Source organism: Camarhynchus parvulus, chromosome 5, assembly GCF_901933205.1.
Source record: "Camarhynchus parvulus chromosome 5, STF_HiC, whole genome shotgun sequence".
Classification (NCBI taxonomy): domain Eukaryota; kingdom Metazoa; phylum Chordata; class Aves; order Passeriformes; family Thraupidae; genus Camarhynchus; species Camarhynchus parvulus.
The window spans coordinates 28,306,367-28,325,852 of NC_044575.1; the positions used below are offsets into that span (position 1 = coordinate 28,306,367).

A 19,486-nucleotide genomic window follows, 5' to 3' on the forward strand; every position below is an offset into this window, starting at 1 on the left:
AGTTTCTCACATGACTTGTGCTCAGAAGAAAGGTGCATCATGTGCATGCTCAGGAGAGAAAGCTGGAGGGGTCTGGCAGTACCTGAGTTCCCACAGTCAGATGGACATGTTCTGCCTGTTTCTCTCCCTCTCTCTTCCCTTCACACATATCCCTCAAGGTATAGTGCTTTGTTTTGCATGGTCATTGGAATCGAGCATAAACCTGGATTGCCACTTGGATGGATAGTCCCACATTTCCTGTTGTGCCTGTGACTGACTGCTCACTCCCTGCTCCCTTGCTCCAGCACCCACATATCTGTAATGACAGGGTCAGAAAATCATGGAACTGATCCATCTGTAAACTAGTTCAAGGAAAAAAGGTAATACCTGAGGACACAATAGACGTTTCAAGGCCCAAGTGATTGGAAAGAGAACCAAGAAGATGATGCAGCTGGGCTCCAGGATCCAGCTGCCCTACTGTAGGGTAGGCAAGATATCCTTAAGAGAACTCTGTCACAAAATACTGAACAAATCTGCAAACAAATTGTTTATTTTATTTTCTGAATTAAAAGAAGTGTGAAGTTACAACAGAGAAAAGTGCAATAAACCAATATTTATTACACATGTGAGTGAAAATTATGTGAGTGAAAATCTCACAAAGATCCTAGCTTTTCTCCAAGTCAGAGGAATGTATCCCTGGTTGCATTTAAAGCCTTTATTTTTCATGGCATCACTGACATTACAGAGTCCTGTAAGCCATAAGTCTCTTTAACACCTTGTCTTAAATCTACATAGCCATTTATTCAAGTATAAAGATTAAACTAAGTGAAAGCAACTGATACATGAATGCACTCTGGCAAAAAAAACCAAACCAAAATCAAACCAAAACCCAAAAAAGCAAGCAAGCAACCAACCAAAAAAATCCAAAAACAAAACAAAACAGAAAAAAAAAAAGCCAAACCAAAACTGAACAAACCACAAGTTCCCAAAACCTGATAGGGACATTGCTGAAGATGAGAAGATAACCAAGTGAGTAAAAACCAACTGCTGGCTTAGCCTTACTTATAAGAAATTTGTTACAGCAGGTATCTAGAAGCCTTTACATGGTAAGCAGGAAGGTTTACTTTTCTGTGTCTGCAGCCTGACATGAGATCTCCATAGAGGTCTCTGTCAAAAGACTAATTTTTAGCCTGATTTCCTAAGGAAAGAAGGCTTATGAAATTACTCTATGTTGGTGTTTCTGCCTCTGGGTTCCATTACTTCCCCCACTTTCCTTGCCAAAAAAGCATGTTTAAACCATTGCTAAATTCCATCTAAATTTGTACAAAGGTAACAAGTGAAATGCAAAGCCAAATGGATGAAACAGGTCCTAATAAAGCTGTCACTGATAAAATGGTTAGCATGTGCAGACACTGCTTAGTATACATATGAGAATCCACACAGCAGTACCACATCAGGACAAATCCATAGGAAACTAGGCTTCACTTGTTCTGCTGATCACAGAAAAAAGAATTATTTTTATAATGACATTAGCTCGTCCTTTAGGAGGGAGAAGACTAGGGTAAATGAGTCAGTGTTCAAAGGAAAATCAATGATCATGGAATATCAAAGGGGAGAGGCTCCAGTGAAGACTTAAATTGCTGGTAGCAGACAATGAGCAGAGAGCTGCATGTAGTCCCCACTAGCTCATTAATAACACTTTCTTTGGGGCCCCATCCCAAGCTACAGAAAAAAGCCAAACTCACATTTCAACTCCTAATGTGATATATCTTTCTTCTGTCGATGCTGGTAACACCATGATTACATATGCAAACAAGCCATTTTGAGCAGGGTTTGTTTTAACAGAGTTGATACCAGGAAGGCAGTAGGGTTTCTTTCCTCAAGAAGTGAGAATGAGAGCAGCTTCAATCAACTGTGAAGCCCCATCCTAAAGATGGAGTCTCATGCTGCAACCAGGTGGATAGAAGGTTTAGCTTCTGTTGAAAAGGCAATTCTGCTTCCCCCTTCTCCCTGTCAGCATTATTCTCCAGCCTCAATTCTGCAAATGCTGGTGCCTGTTTGATTCAAGGAATTAAGTGAGCAGAAAGCTAGCACAGCAAAAAACTGGGTTTTCTTCTGGTTTAAACTCCTTGTTCTAATTCATCATACAGTCAGATCTCAGTGAAACTACATCTTAAGCCAAAAGATGAGTCAGTGGTAGCTCACTGAAGGGATCTGATAGAGTTTGCAGGTTTTGCAAAGAATCTGAAAAAAACTCAGAGGTGTAAAATGCCAGATAATCTCATGAGGATGAGTTGTATTAACATCAATCATCATCATCAATGTATTTCTTCCTTAATTGCCAACTCTTTTCATTGCTTATATAGAAAGAGAGATGAATTTCACAATTCCATTTCTTGAAGAGCTTATCCCAGTAGTTCAGTCCAGAAGGCACTCTGAGTCAGCCTCACTATTTATGGCTGCTAAGAATATGACATCCCTCATCTCCAAAACTCATCTCCCAGCTCGGCACTCTAGACTAGTTTGTGCTGATTTTGGCACTCATTGGGACACTTCCATGAGCCAAATAAACACATGGAAGACAAGCAGGACCAGTAAGTAGCAGCATCAGCACAAAAAAAGGGACAGAACACAGAGCCACAAAAAAATAAAGCCACCTTTCAGTGGCCACAAATCATTAGACTGGCTGAGCTGCATGCTAAACCTACATAGCAGAACAGCAAGCCCCAGGGGGAGACATTTGAAGAAGAAATCCTAGTTTTTCCTACCTTTTTGGTCCATTAAAGTAAGCGAAAGGAGAAAAGCCCAGAAGCCACCAAATTTTCACTAGAGGGAATAAATTACACAAGCAAAATTACTTTTTAAAAAATGATACAGCTAAAATATTATGTAGTCTTCTTGATTTACCATTTCTTTCTGTTGCCCCTCAAAAATAAAAAAAATATTGGTATAAATAAACAAATGAATAAAAGCCTTGACTCAGCTCCACTTTCCTAGTTACACATTCACTCTCTCTGACTCACGCCACAGACATCCAACTATCAGTGTCCAAACTTCTCAGTTTCCACTCTGGATTAACCAAAGCGAATCAAAGGTTCAACAGAACCCCCAAAAGAGTATTTAAATGTCATCCTTTCTTGCTTGACACAATCAATCATGCTTCACTTAAATACTTTTTACCTATTTAAGACTTTCTAGTGTTTGACAGACTCTCAGAGAACTGTATCCTTGGTCTTCTGTTACCCTCCTACATTATCTCTGAGTTAGAGATGGGGAAAGGAGCAGATCCATAAATCATCTGCAGAGAGATATTAATTTATTTGTATTTCAGATAAGATGCCTCCCCCTGTCCAAACTCAAAACAGAGTCTTCTCTCTTCTGTGAATGACTAGCAGGAAATTAGAGTTCAGCGGAGCTAGAACTCTTCCCTGGAAGCCCTCTTATTATCTTCTTTGTGAGTATCCGTGGATAGCATCACCAGTTTACCTGCCACTCAAGCTTGTTTGTCAACTGTCAGGTCTGACTGAAATGTCTTTGTAGATCCTAGCACCCAGGGTATATACTTCCATGTGGCAGCTCCAAAACAGCCCTCCAAAACATCCTTGCAGCCAAGACCCTTGTTCTCTTGCTGATATACAAAGACTGCCCTAATACCTCTCCCTCCAGTATTAACCAACACAGGTCCTAACACAACAGCCGTTGACTGGTGGAAATGTCACAGACTGACAACAGGGCGAAGCTGACTGTAGGCCTCCTATTATGATCAAATACACCCCAGCCACCAATTGGAAACAACTAATGAAATTTAACTGCTTCTCCCAATTCAAATTTGTTCAGAAAAATGTTGAAGGCTTAACTTTGTACCAGTAGACACTAAACCCCAATCAGTTATTGTCAGTCCTTCCAGAGGCAGAACAAAAAATCTGTAGCATGGACAGAAGTTAGTATGAGAGTAATGTGACACCATGGCCCTATCTCATACAGATCAATTTAGTACTGCTGAGAGACTGAGCTCTGCACAACCTTGGAATTAACAACTCTGAAACTACAACCCAAGATTGTTTACATAGATCATTAACCACATCACTTCTCTATTTTAAGGATTCTCCTAGTTCCCTCTTCTGAATTGCATCAAACATTATTTACTTACCTTCATTTCCAAGGGCATCTACAGCAAGTCACCCTCCTGTTCATTATCTCCCATTTCCTTTCCAGTTGACTCCTCCACTCTGTTGCCTACTTGTTGAAATTCCAGGCAAAACATTTGTTGTGCTTGATTTCATGCTGCTTTTGAGACATGGAGCAGACTATAAACATGCCACAGAATTAAGCAGCTCAAGCAGTGTGTGCAGACAGACTGGCTTCCTGTGCCCTTTGAGTTTGGCCAGGTTCAATCCAATTTGGTCTGTGACAATCAGTCTCAGTACAGCACCCCCATGCTAACATGTCCCCCAGAACAGCAACTCGATGAAGTTTGATCTGTTTGACTAACTGCTGTCAGTACATCGATTCCATTGCAAGCTGCAGAATGTTCCTGTAAAAGGAGACAAAGATGCTTCACTGATGCTACTTCAGTATGACTCAGGACAACAGTCTATGTGCTTTGGAGAGATAACAGCACTCTGGCTTTATTAATATAGACACCAGTCATTTTCCAAGGAATATATCACCCTGTATAGGCTATGGTAACTTCCTTAGGCGTTATATTCAAAATTAAAGAAAGGAATCAAGAGAGTGAAAAGAATGCTTACAGTACAGTTTTTTAACGTATATGGTCATGTCATTGAGCAGAACAGATTGACAGTCTGCTATTATTTTTCTTTTAAATTCTGACTGCTTAGAAATGTGATTTTAAAAGCATCACAAAAACAAACAAGCAGAAAAACCCCAACAAAACAAAAACAAACTCAGCTAAGTCTTTCTTAAAAATCTGGGAACTGGGGGTTTAGGAAATAGTTTTATTTCTATGCAAAACCATTTAAGTACACAGCTTTCCTAGAGACTGGATCCAGAATGTGGAGAAAAAGCACTGGAGATTTTATATATTGCATATTTCTTTCAGTACAGAAACCAAAGGTACTCAAAGATATTCAACCTGAACAATAGTTTAGGAAAGGGGAAAAATTGAAATCTTGCTGAGTGAGCAACAGTTTCTGATATAATTGTAACGGTGCAGAATGTCTTGGCATGCAAGCAATAAAGATATGAAATATGATTTTATAGCAATGTCTGAAGCTTACCTGTGTCTGAAGCTACGGTAATAAACACAAACCATGATGGACAGTGTCTTTGCCTCTCTATATTGAGGGTGGCTAGACATGCTAGATGGGAGTAGTTGGCCATCAACAACTGTAACTAGAAAACATCCTTATGTGTAGTTCAGATTAGAAGAGATTAACTACTTTGTTTTCACTTCAGTTGTGAAGCATTGTTAATTGTTAATGTTAACACTGTTAATGTAACTTCTTACATTCTTTTTTTACTCCCAATTAGAAGAGAAAGTTTTTTATTTACTTTTGTTATGTGTTAAAATTAAGGCTATTGTGTTGTCAAATAAAAAGCTTGGTCTATGCAGGATTTGATGCTCTTTCTATAATCTTAACCAAGAAGAAACCCAAAGCACTTAACTGACTTTTTATAATGAAACCATTTCTATTTCTATGGAGAAGCTGTCACCGGAATATGGCAGCAGTCTAAGAGTACTCAGTCATCTTGCCACATCACAGTTTATGTCAGGGAGGGTTTTCCCCACTGCTTATTTTAAAGTTTCAAGACTCCTAATTCCCAGCAGATGCAGTGCTACACAAAGATGGCCAGGATGGTCAGGCTAATTCCTCTCACCTTCTGAAAACTGTATCTTCCCTAGGTACTGGTGCCGTGGGGAAATACAGACCTGAAAGTTTCAAGCTGCTCATTTTGTGCACAGGCAGCATGCAGTCAGCTGCAAAGTGGGACTGGGGATCTGTGCAGCACCTCAGGGACATCACCCTTTGAATGACACTCCTGTTGCCTGACATGGTATCAGATGTTACCTGAGAAGTACAGGGTCCTGTGAAAGAGAAAAGATATTCTTATTCCAGTAAGGTAAAGGTTGGGGTATTGTTAAACAGTGAAGGACAACACAGGTCACTTCCACCTGGTTAGCCAGCTGCGTTTTAGGGGTTAGTTGACACTGCAGGGTAAGAGAAGAAAATTTATCTGTACTTCGAGCGGTCTTCCAAGGGCTGCAGAAAGGTCTACTGACTCACTTGTGATGGGGCAGCCCTCCTGTTTTCAGTGTTGCTCGGGAAGGAGCAGGAGAGAGCAAGCTATGAAACCCATAATAACTATCCTAGAGAAAACAACCACAACAACAACCAAAACCCCCTCAAACTAAATTCTAAAGCCATAATGCTTTGAATTCCCGTAGAAATCACTCAGCATTTACAGAGGACAAGCCCCACTGCAAACTGCCCTCTCACTTGAGCTGTTTTTTCCCTCATCCTCCCTCCGGTGCGTTGCCCGCCCGTTGCCTCCGGGCGGGCCGGCCGTAGCTCCAGAGCGCTCCCTTCCATTCCCCGCTCCGCGGGAGCACCTGCCCGCCCGCCGCCGCCTCCCCGCCGGCCGCGGGGCTGCAGGCGGCACGGGTCACTCAGCCGGGTCGGCCGAGCGGCGGCGGGACGCGTCCTCCCGCGGCTCCTCCGAGAGACGGGCGTAGCCGTTCCCCGGCAGCTCCTCCGAGTGGCGAACAGGTCCTTCCCCCAAAAGGTCCCCGGAGCGGCGAGTGTGTCCGGCCCCCTGCAAGTTCCCGCAGCGGCGAATGTGTCCTTGCCCCAGGAGGTCCTTGGAGTGGCGAACGTGTCCGTCCGTCCCCGGAGTGGCGAACGTTACCGTCCCCCCGCAGGGGCGAGGGTGTCTGTCCCCCGCGCCGCTCCAGCAGCGAGTTAACCGGCGGCGGCGCCACGCTAGAGCCGGGCCGGGAGGCGCGGGCTGCAGCTGAGGATCAGCTGCTGAGGGAAGCGGGGAGGAGCCAGCGGGATCAGGAAGCGGCGGAGTGTCTAACACCTCTCTGCCATGGCTGGCTAAAGAAAAATCATCATAACCATAACAAGGGGGGAAGCGGGGGAGGGGAGGCGGCGGCGGGGGAAGGGGCGGCGGGGGAAGGAGCGGCGGGGAGCGGCGCAGGCAGCAGCATGAGGAGGAGAGGCAGCCGGGGGGGCAGCATGCGGTCGGTGGTGGGGTTCCTGTCCCAGCGGGGCTTGGAGGGGGACCCCCTGCTCACCCACGACTTCCAGCGAAGACGCCTGCGGGGCTGCAGGAACCTCTACAAGAAGGACCTCCTGGGCCACTTCGGCTGTGTCAATGCCATTGAATTCTCCAACAATGGAGGCCAGTGGCTGGTCTCAGGTAAAGCGAACGCTCCCGTCCCTCGCCCCCTCCCGCCACCCCCTCCCCAGGATGCATCTTCCTCCCCGGCCGCCTCCCCTGCGGCCCGGGGGAGGGAAGCCGCGGCAGCGCTGCTCAAAGCCGTTTGCCAAATCCACCGGTGCCCGGGAATGATGTTTTCTCAAGTAGGGATCTAAAATGGTTGACAGGTTTTAAATTCTACTATTATCGGGGGGGGAGCCCTGGTCAAAGTTTTTACGAGAGTGTTTCCCGGGCGCAGGGGGTGGGAGCTAGGGGTGCCCTTTTATTTGATGGCTCGTGTGTCTTTCCTCTTAAAAGAGGATTTTCTTATTTTGGGGAGAAGAAGCATCCCCGCGGCGCTCATTGTGGGCACCGGGTGACATTTGTCAGCGCCGTGCCCCGGGCCGGGGGTCAGCAAGCGCTGCCGGGGGCGGGCGGCGGCCCCGAGTTTGGCCGGGGGGGCTGCAGTACCGCTCGGCATCGGGCGGGAACAGGATCGGTTTAATCGAGGGACTGGTCACTTTGGGGCCACCTCCACCCCATCTTCTTTTGGGGGAGGGGAGTCGGGTTTTGTTTTGTTCCTCCTCCCTCCCCTTGCAGGGCGCGTTTGTGAAAGAGGGGGATATATTTGTGGCGATGGTTTTTGGCTTAAGGTCCCCTCTGTTGCCTGCCCGGGGCTGAGGGAGCCATAGGGGTGGGGGATGCTGTCAGGTAGGAGGGAGGGGAGGGCTTGACATCAGCTGCGACACCGAGGACGGGGAAAGGCTCTGCACCCCCAGCCAGGGAGGGGCTGCGGGGCTCGGCGGCCGGCTGACCGCCTCCCCCCACCCCAGCAGCGCTTGGCGCAGGTGCCTCTTCCTGCTTCCCCGCCCCCGGGCTCCGAGGGGCGGCAGGGGAATGAGGCAACTTGAGGCCGGGGCCTGGCCGGGCGCTGCAGGCCGCGGTCTCCTCGGGCGGCTCTTAGCGACAGGCCGGGGAATCGCGGGCCGATCCCGCCCGCGGCGCCTCGGGGGCTCGGCCGCTCAGGGGTCGCGGCGCTCTATCCCCGCCAAGTCCTCGGACCCCGCGCTCCTCTGCGAGGGGGCACAGACCTTCGAGCGGCGGGGAGGGAGCTGCCGGCCCCGGAGGGACCGCTCGTACCGCGCCGCCCCGGGCAGGGCAGGGCAGGGCAGGGCCGCCGAGCGCGGTGTCCGTTGCAGGCCGCGGTCGGGGGGCGTTGCGTCCCGGCCGCCCCTCGCCCCGGGGACAGCGGGCTGCAGGGAGCAGCTCCCCCTGCCCTGCTCTCCCGCGGCTGGAGCTGCCCACAGGACCCTCCCCAAGGGCCGGGCAGCAGCGGGAAAGGCCCGCTCTCTGTCGTGTGGAGCAGCTGCCCTCGGGGGAATCGCAGAGGTCCTTGGCAGCTCTGTGGAGAGTGGTCTCGCTTGCCAAGGGGTGGCTGACCTGGTTATTAACCGAGGGCCTCGGTTTTGCCTGTCTACCTTGTGAGCAGCGACAGGGGCTACTGAGGAATGGGATGGGGGCATGGCTGAGCAGCGTACTGCCTTGCCGTGGTGTCTGGACAGAGGTGAACTGTATCACACAATAGTATCAGTAATAACTTCAAAGAGAATTCAATAAAAAGTTTTTGTGACTGGTTACTTTTAAGCAAGGGCAGAATAGAAACCCTGTATAAACATGGAGTGGAAGCTGATACACTGAAACCTTCCTAAATTTAACATTCTTACCTGAAGAAACTTCAAGCATATTTCCAAGGATTTCTAAGTGTCCATGAAGGATCTTAGTGTTACTGTTAGGGATTCTTTTATCTTTATGCGCATGCTGCTTCTGAGATATGCATCCATTTAGCTTGTGAATATATATGTGTATACATACATACATACACACGTATATGTGTATACAAACAAGCATATTGGAAGGGAATGCTCATTTACCCATTCTAAAGTTCCTGTTTGTCCCAGTTGTTATACTGGCTTGTACTGGTCCTTATCCAGTAGAAAGTAGAGCGATGTATTTTTACTTATAAAATGCTACAGAGAGCTTAAGTGTGTCTGCTTTTTTTTTTTTTTAATTATTTTCCATAATAAGTGATGGAAACACCACTAGTATTTTCTGTTCTTCTTGCTCAAGAAGGCCTCAGGATATACTTTAGGTCTTACCCATCAATACACTTACCTATATTGACATCCATTCTTGAGGCATAAGCATAAACAGTCCAGGGCTGGAATGGACTTTTAAGACTTAATTTTGTCCAAACTGCCTGAAGCAAGGTAGGTGCAGTGAGAGAATGAAGGCAGAGTTCACATCTAGTGGATATCTAAAAACTGTATGTAAAAGGAAGCCTTTCAAGCAATGTCCAGTTTTCAATTTCCTAACAGATGACCTTAAGTCTGACCTTCTACTGATGCCCTGAGAAAATGAAGAGCTCTAATTATGCTTTCTTTCTAAAAAGTTTCATGCTATCCGTGACCATAATATCTAGAATTCTTTATAGGCCATAGCAACAGCATGCAGGTGCTTTGTGCTTCAGTCAAGAACAAGAAATTAAAAGTCAAAATATTTCTGCATACTATGTTAAATTGCATACCATCATAAGACTAAGCTTCATTAAAATTATACTCAAAGCACTCCTCTTAAAGGCCATACTTGATCCTGAAGCTCTGAGAAATAGCAACAGCATGAAGAAAAGCAATGAGGAAAGGTAAAGGGAGGGTGTGAGCAGCCTCTACTCTGAAGTTTTATAGAAGACTTGCTTCAAAAGACTTCCAAATGCAGATAAAGCCTTAGAATTGGTGGCATAAGAGTCTCTCGTCCCTCAAAATAGCATAGAGAAGTAAGGATGAGCTGTTGGATGCTTCTAACTGCGTGTACAGCAGCTGAGGGAGTCACCAGCTCTATTGGAGTGCATGAAAAGGGAGAGTGCAAGTAGTCTTTTCAGTTGTTCTGTCTTAAGTAATATGTATGTTCTTAACCTAGAGAGTCTGCTTTGGCTAATTGACTTGTTAACAACTTAAACCTTGTTATAGCTGTTTGAAGTTCAGCTGGTACAGTGCATTCATAGTGGCTATGCCAATGCCATTGAAATACTAGCCTGCAACCAAGTTAGTGCTGTTCTCATCGCTTGGCTGGAATACTTTCCTTGGGTATGTGTCACACTTGTTTGGGGTTTTTTTGTTTGTTTTTTTAATGTGTCTCCCAGAAGCAAGTCTGTAAGGCTAATGATTACTGTTTCAGTAAACAATTCAAACTGCTTAAACAGGGTTTGTTATTGCAGTTACAGTTAATTTTCCTGTTAGGATTTTGGAGAGAACTTTGGTGCGGACAAGCCTCAGCAGGCCCTCCAAAAGCATGCTTGTAACTTTTTGGTGTCTTAACTTTTTAAATCTTGTATTGGAAAGTACATGTTTAATAGTATTTATTTTTGTTCTTAACCATGTTTCAAAGTAAAAAAGTTGAGGTCCACAGATTGAATTGGGGGCCAGTCTAGAGGTTCTTTTTACGCCTGTGTGACACCTCAACAGTGTCACTTTATAGAGGGGAGGAAGGGCAGAGATTAATGTTTTGGAACAGAGGTGCTAGAAGAAGGGACTGACATAAGGACAAGAATTTTTAAAAATTGAAATAATTAGAAGGAGGAGGTGGACACAGGAGAAGATGTAGTGGGACAAGCATAAAAAAACTACCTGTAGAATGACACAAGGGAAGAGGAAAGCTTAACATATAAAAAAGTGGATTGAAATTGGTTAAAACTTGCTTCTGGATGGAGTTGGAAGATTCTATTGGGCAAAATGTGTCTTTGCAACACTTTACATACTAAATAGTGTTTTTAACAGTTTGAGAAACACGTGACTGTCCATGCATGGAAATTAAAATTACTGTGCAGTGGTATGCAACCAACTGCTTCCCTCACATTTGCCAAGCATCTCCTGCAATTTGACTTCTTAAAACTCAGCTTTACTTGGTCTGTGTAATAGTCTTTTTCCCATCCTTAGGTTTGGTGGATATGTTTTGCCGTTTGTTTATCTGACTGTCATTTTTCATGCCTGCTATCTTTTATAAACATGAGTATCTTTATCAGAACCTCCCACTTTTTTTTTTTTTTTCATACTTTAAACTGCATTTTCAAGATAACTTCTGGGAAGTACTGTAATTTTCTCTTGGCTTTTTTTTCCCCTCCTACCAGATAATGCAAAAGTTAATAGCTGCTCTAGGATCCTAAATTTCTGAGGGTGCTAGAAAGTATTGGAAATGCATCTGTCATTTAGTTTTTACATAAATCTGAAGGAACATGAGCCTAAAACAGGGGAATGAGGTGACTTTAGCAAAAGTTGTGGAGTGTTACTTCTGAATAAGGGGATTGTGTATCAAGTATATTTTTAGGAGGAATGCTCTGATCTTTGTTTGTATCAAACAGAATTCTGTGTGAGGAGGGATACTAGGTTCAGTTACTACATCATGTTTTTATTAATGTCTGAGAAATTATAAAATTTCTCAGGAAAGATAGAATCAGGCAGCAATAATTTCAGGGGATAGGAGTTGAAGTTCAAGTTAATTAACATACATTACATAGGGAAAAAATGTCATATGTTTTGAAAGAGAGAAGTGCAACCTAAAGCATGTGAATATAAATGGTTGACTCTACAAATATACCATGGAGACTAGCCCATAGTCATGTAGAAAAGGATCCAAATGTATAAATATCACAACATAAATATGATCAGGCATGACACAGTGTGTGAATTAAATCTGCTGAGGTGCTGTTGGGTCCTCAAATGGAGTGCTGGGCTCAGTTTTGGGCACTGTACTTTGAGAAAGCTGTGCCCAAACTGAGAAAATTCAGAAGAGGGCATGAAGAATGATCAGATGCCTAGAAAAATGAAAGAAAGAAAGGGGTCCATTTAGTCTGTAGAAAGAACAGCTGAGTAGAAATGCAAGTCCTGAGCTGCATAAAGGTGTTTTTAATTATTATTATGTGAAGTTATAAACTCTTTTTTTGTCTAGTGGGGATAGGATGAAGAAATGGTCTCAAATTGTAGGAAGAAAGATTTTAGGGTGCTGTTTGATCTTGCACTTTCTCTTCATCCTGTAACTCATTCACTTATTTCTCCTCTTCATTGTTTGCACTGTGGCACTTTTGTAATTTAAAGCCTGAAACTGGTATGATGGAAGCATCTGATCAGGGGGACAGAATAGGTAGGGAGAGGTTGTTTGTCTGTCTTCTGCTTTTCTGTCAGGTCAGCTTCTTTAGTTTATGCTGTGCATAGATGGCCGCTGAATCCGATGGAGGGGAAAGTAGCAGGAGCACATGGCAAGGGGGAGTGGGATTATATGTAATGTCAAACTGCACCCTCAGGCTTGATATAATAGGCTAATCTGCCTAATGGCAAGGATAATGAAAAACTGAAATAGGCTGCCTAAGGAAGGTATGAAATCTACCTCAGCAGTGTTTTTTTAAGAGCAAACTAGAGACTTATCTTCTGGGAATAATTCTGACAGAGGCCTTTTGCCTTTGGCCGAGGCCAACGAAGTGATCAGCTTCTTGAAATACCATCCAGTCCTGCTTTCTGTGATTCATGCAACTTCTGAAGTAGATACAAGGAATAAGACTAATCTTTCATGTTATGATTTAGAAGTATTGCCCACTTACCATGAAGGTTCCTTTAGCAAGTGGACCTGGTGTATAGGAGAGAAAGGGGTGTTGTGGTCTTCAGCTTTGTCCACAATCAGCGAGGTTAATGCACTTAAAAACTGCAGTTTTTCAGTACTGGCTGGTATGATTTTGAAATGCTTCTGTTAGCATACAGGAGCTCAAGTGTGTTTCATGAGTTATGCAGATACTGTTTGGACTAGATTTACCTTTGGCAAGGGTATGTTCCAGCCCCCTTCAAACTATTCTGGGTCTAAAAGGAGTAGATTTCTCTTACTGTGTCTCTGGTTTTGAATGTTTCTACAGGTTTGACCCTGCTCCTGTAATGAGCACTAAAGTACTTGACTCATTAAATATTTTTAAATGTGGTTCCTTTCTGAGAAATAACTGTACAATGGCATTGTGTAGTTCTTAGCTGGATCACACAAACTTTTACTTTTCAAATTGTCGGTCATACAGTCCTAAAACCATTGTCAGTCACACAGTCCCAAACAGAAGCTACAAAATAAGCTGAAAGTGAAGCTATTTCCTCATTATAGATGTTGAGCTTACTGTTTCTGACACCATGGACTGAAAAATTACAAATTCTCTGTGGATCTTCAATTTCCAGAAAATCCACATGCAGAATCTTGCTAAGGTATTTGAACATGAAGCCATAGATCCAGGTGTTCCAGATATGATAAACCTGTTGTTGTTGCTATATGCTCTATATTATTTTAAGAATGTGGCTTCCACTTCAGTCGTAGAGTTGATGTACATGCACAATAAATTCACCATAAATTGAGAGCATTTTAATTAATCTGCATTTGCCAATCTAGTGCACAAAACAAATGCTACCAACCTGAACTTTCTTATAATTCTCAGACTTGTAAGTTATGTTGTGTAATATGTATGTAGTTTGTGTCTGATGAATCATAGTTCCTTTCTACAGAGTTTAAAAACGATATATTCACATTTTTACTTTCTCCCTGTATACCTGCCCATACATGTGCACCTCCCTCCTTTCTTCCCTCTTATGGTAAGAGTCAGGTTTGGTTGATGGAGATTGCATTTGCTGGTTTCTGTTGCTTGAGACTTGCCTTTTCTTAGGTATTATTTGCCTGTGACTTAACACAGATTGTTCTCTTGTGTGAGGATGTAGGGATTGCTGAAGTGTCTTGTTTGCCACAAATCCTCTGTGGCCCAACACATTGGGTAATTTTTCTTTCTGGTGGAACTGGCCTTGAGTCAGAAGTATTTCTAGAATAGCTAAATTGGAATTAGAAGGGAACATACTTTCAACACAGTAATGTTATTATTTTGCTAAACTTTTATGTCTCAGTGGAATATGCGAGGAATAAAACTGAGGAGTGAGGAGGTGTAGAAGATCCCAAAGACAATACATAGAGAATACACAGATGGAGAGGGACAGCACTGCATGAGTGTGGAGAGCATTTAAAAGCTCCTAAGATATGGAATGTGCCACCACCAAAGTTTCATGGAAATCTGGATGTCTGGGAAGAGGGAGACATTTGAATTCAATAGGAAAAGTAGTTGCCAAGGCAAACAGGTACTAAGGTATAGGAACTTACAAAATAGTAGGTAGTGCCAACTTTTCACACTATCAAACATTTTTCTGCATAGGTTGCAAATTATCCTACTCCTACCATGCTGTATGTGTGCTGGGAACCACAGTAATGCTTGTTTTATATAGATATCTTAATTATTTTTTTTATCTGGACAGTGGTTGGTGGAAATGATTATGAATTTACTACTAAAGTGAGACACCTAGATGGCTGTGCTGTTAGGTAGGAGGATGTGTAGACTTTCTGCAGTGGTTTTGCAAATTGGTTTGCTATAGCAACAAATAACAACAGTATGTTACTATGTTTTGCCCTGAAATGTCTTTTACAGAAGGCAATAAATGAAGTCTGATAGAAGAAATGTTGGCGTTCACCTATGTTAAATGTTGCTTAAATTGTTTTGCAGGTAGTGATAACATTATGACATGGTGGTTGGCAGCTTTGGGAAGTAGTTACATTCAGTGTGACAGTTACTTCTTAATCTTAACTTGAATATTGCGGTCATATGTTTCAACAGTCATGCATTTCTGTGTCTCCTTATTGTAAGCTCATCTGCAATCACTAGGGTGTAAATACAACTTTCTCTCCTATTTCTAGACAGAAAGGAGTATAAGTTTCCATCAGTTTAGTTGACCATAAATTACTGTGAGATTTTTGGATCCATCAAATTTGACTCGTTTTTAGTAGCTATCAAATGCATCACAAATCTTTGTATCGTGTACTCTTGTTTGATGTGTGAAGTACAAAATCAGGAGGAGGAATGCACAATTTCATGGAGCATGGGTAATCATAACATGCTGCTGTACTGTCTATCAAAGTGTCATAAAATCTGGTAGGAGACTCAAAGGCTGAGAGACTGTTTACTTGGAGGATGTTTGACATAACTCAGTTCCACAGGAAAATTTCTTAATAGCAACATATGATGTGAAAATTCTAAGAAATCTGATTAACAGTAGTAATGAAATTTATTTATGCATTTACCTTTTTTGTAAGTAAACAGCAGGCCGAGTAATTTTGGTTTCTTTTTTTTTTTTCTTTTTGATGCCTTTGTCCTCAGGATAGCAGCTCAAAAGGCTCTGAGTTTAGGCTTTTGCTTGTGCAAAGAATAAGTAAAATGTTTTAACTGTAATCAGCGTGTTTCTGGTGTCACTTTTCAATTGTGATGCCATTCTCTTTCATTTGTTATTAAAGACAGATACCAAAAATATTTTGAGTCTGGCTTGGAGAAACCCTATTCAGATTTTGCAGGTATTTAAAATTGCTGCTGAGAATGCTGACCAGTACAATAGTATCTTGATTTTTTTTCTTTTACTAATAAATAATAACTTAATACAGTTGAAGCACAAACAGTCTAATATTTATTTTATATATAACTGTTTGCCATACAGAGAAGGAAGCACTTAGAGCTCTGAACTGAGAACTTCATGTAGGCAAACAATTAGAGTATAGCAAGATGTAAAGCAAGAGATTTGAACTTCCTTTCCAGGTACTCTCTTTGTCAGGATTTTACCTCAGAAATATCTGTCTTAACCTTTACATGTCTAGAAACCTGGCATAACTGTGTGTGCTGAAGACTTCTGAATGCTTCAGTAAATTTTCTTATCTTTTATCAGTCCTGAGCCAACCTATGCTATGAAGGGTTGCAAAGACTACTGGAGGATATATAGTTGCCAGTGAAAGGGGGAAAAAGTTCATGTTTTATGAATAACATAAGCAATGCTGGCAACAAGGAGTTGGTGTAGAAGCATATGTGGATTTGGCATGTAATTCATCTGCGGCTTGCCATGGAATTTTACATAGCAGTAAATTTCTGAGTTTCCATGTTGCTATAGGTTGTCACTATGTGTTGGCAGAATGGCAACTGTTTAATTCAAACTTTTCCTGCTGATTGCTCTGTTGTCATTAATTTTAATTGAATACCTGACTGCATGACATCTTAATGTAAATGTGTGTCTATATATCCAAGAAGGCATACATTTTTTATGCTAATAAAGGTTTTAGCAAAGCTTTCTATGAATAACTGCAGAGTTAAATAATTTGTCTATAATCAATTTACACATGGCTCAGGCAGTAATGCACATTTCCTTTATTTCTTTTAGGAGGGGATGACCGCCGAGTCTTGCTTTGGCATATGGAAGAAGCCATCCACTCAAGAGTCAAACCAGTTCAGCTAAAAGGGGAGCATCACTCTAACATCTTCTGCCTAGCTTTTAACAGTGGCAATACGAAAGTGTTCTCTGGAGGTAAGGAAGGAAGAGCACCCCGATTTCACATGAATATGTATTGTGAATGCCTTGGAGTAGATGCCATGAGGGAGTGAGTGAGATCCTGCCCCACATGAGATCTGGAAGGTGTTCTTAATCAGCAATTGTAATTTTTTTGGGAACAGGGAATCCTTTAGCTAGCACATTTTCAATTTTGTCATGCCTTTTTTCAAACCCTGGTGTAAGCTCATCTTGTCTCGAACCATCATCAGAATCCTGGGTTCAGTCTGCCTCTACTTGTGCTAAAGACTGTGGAAAACATTGTTACTCTCTCTTAACTGTACTAAGAGCAGACCTTGCATTCTCTCTGGCACTCAAGCCTGATGCTTGAAAATCTTTTCTGCTACTATCTGATTTCAATGCACCCTTAGATGGCTCATGAAGGACTATTGCCATCTATTGGCAGCTGATGTTTTCTTAGACCCCGTTTCAGTTCTTACTAGTAAGCCTCTGCCTTTTAGAGCTGTTGGCACATTGGGCTCTGATAACCCTTGATGCTCTCATTTCTTTTTGATATAAATCTACTTTTTAATAGAAAGTACAATTCGGTCTGAAAACTAAGGTAAGGGAAGCGGACATATATTTGTTCTGGGGAAATAGTTTCTGTAATTTAGGTCCATTTCACCACTTGATTTTTAAAGTGTTGTGATAGGCAGGAAAATTGAATTGAGAAGAAAAAGGCACAAAAGTGTCAATGCAGTCGAGTGCCATTTTCTGCTGTACTTCATTTCCATGATCTAACATGGTCACAGAATAGGTGAGAATTTGTATCTTTTGTCAGTATGTTCATTAACATACAGCTAGACTTACTTTAGGGTACTGTGAGACTCCTGGGTCAAAGCCCTTCATTCCCTTTTTGACCCAATATTTGTGAACTGTAAATCAATGCTAGAGATTGATTCTGAGTGCATGTGAATGGTGGAAGCTTCTCATCATTCAATGTTGTGTTAAAATTATAATATCCCTTAGAAAAAAAAGGCATGACAAAGCTTAACCTGGTGTCAAATTTAAAGGATGAAATGATTCCATTTATACTTCTTAGGTGAAATAAATCCCTAGACTGTCAAATAGCGATCCTATCTTCTTATTCTGGGGTCTGCTGTTTGTTTTATGAGAAAAATAGCAGTACATGCTGTCTTCAAATGAATATATCTGCACAAGTGATTCCAGGGAATTTTGGGCCAGAGTCTCTTACTTTAGTTTGAATTCAGACAAATGGAACCATACATGAATATTCAAGGAATGAAGTGTGCCAAATCTTGCTTGACCAGCTGGAGTGGTATTTTCTCTTGTCTAACTCAGCCCTCTGTCCATTGGGCTTTGCTGTCAGAGGCTGCTGTTTTCACAGGAAAGGCAGAAGAGTGTCTTGATTGTACCTTGTTACTGAAGTTAACACCAGCAGTTAAAGATTTATATAATTGATTATGGTGGATTTTTGCTAAGATGCCAGGTTAGATGAGCTGTGGCAGCTGATGCACAGAGAAACTGGCCATTCTCATATCTTTTTCCTCCTTCAGTTTGCATAAAAACACTGTGCCTCTGGCAGAAATTATTTCCATTGGAGGAGTCAGGAACTCTTTCAGTTCCTCCATCAAGATTCAGTGAGCTCATCTGCAAGGGCTATGAGTCTGACTCTTGGATCCCTTGTAAAGAGTCACTTTGCTGCATGGCCTAGATGTACCATCTGTTTTATCTCTGCTGGTAAAATGGGGCTAGCTATATTTATTCTCTCAATGATGTTCTGGAAGATTCTTAAAAAGTCTAAAAGAATTGTGGGTTCTAAGATCTACTGGTTGTCACACAGCCACCCACACCTGAGTTTGGAGTTGTATTTAAATTATAGAAGTTGGAAGACTTAAAAAATAATACTTAAAAACTCCCCCAAACTAAAAATTAGCATATGTAAACTAGAACAAGTGACATGGAACTCAATTTATTTGGTAAATAAATGACTGCCAATGATTAATGACTTAGGATCTGATGACTTTTCTCTAAAGCAAGTCTTGATAATAGAGGAGAAGGGATTTTCCACTTCAGTACAAATTGGATTGTATCCAAGGAATTTCAGAGCTCTTTGCTTTGAAGGAGCAAGCACCCCATGTAGCCCTTACAAAAATGGAAGGCAGGAACTGAGTGGACAATGTTTTGCATGTAATCTCTGGAGGAAAAAACTGTCCCAAAAAAGTTCTCATCTCTGGAGAACATTTTTGCCCTTCTCTGTCCACACACACTGAGAGTACAGCAGCATTTGAAATGCAAGATCCCTTCCTAGTAAGCTGCATGGACTTTTTTTTGATTTGCACTTGATGTTAGGTATGTGAAAAGCTGAAATTAACCTACAGGAAATTTGGTTTTTTAGTGCTTATATGGTAGATATGGGGTTTCAGCCACCATAATTGCTACTCTCTATGCGCTCTGTGGTATTTCACTCTTACAAGTTTAACTGAAGGGAATGGCAGATTCTTCCTGTCTTCCTGATTGTTATAACTGCAGTTATCAAAACAAGAGAGATTATAAATGACACAGTTGTGTACACAATTGCGACCCAGTTAGTCTCAATGAAGAATGAACTCTCCAGTGTTAAAGTAAAAACAGTGTAAGTGGGAATCGCCCTCTGAGTTGAGCAGCAGTGGTGTTTTCTGCAGGGATGA

At 42.4% G+C, this 19,486-nt stretch overlaps 1 protein-coding gene across 2 annotated transcripts in view; it reads left to right on the plus strand.

The window, feature by feature from the left end:
- The first annotated feature begins 7,056 nt into the window (after positions 1 to 7,056).
- Positions 7,057 to 19,486, plus strand: part of DCAF5 (DDB1 and CUL4 associated factor 5) — a 67,584-nt gene continuing 55,154 nt past the window's right edge. Inside the window, exons 1-2 of one of the 2 annotated variants that reach the window (XM_030949293.1) lie at positions 7,057 to 7,365; positions 16,671 to 16,814. In XM_030949293.1, the coding sequence (XP_030805153.1) occupies positions 7,152 to 7,365; positions 16,671 to 16,814 (358 nt within the window). In that variant the 5' untranslated portion in view covers positions 7,057 to 7,151. Of the gene's footprint in view, positions 7,366 to 7,470; positions 7,530 to 16,670; positions 16,815 to 19,486 lie in introns of those variants that run through there. The other variant, XM_030949294.1, reaches the window with a different exon arrangement.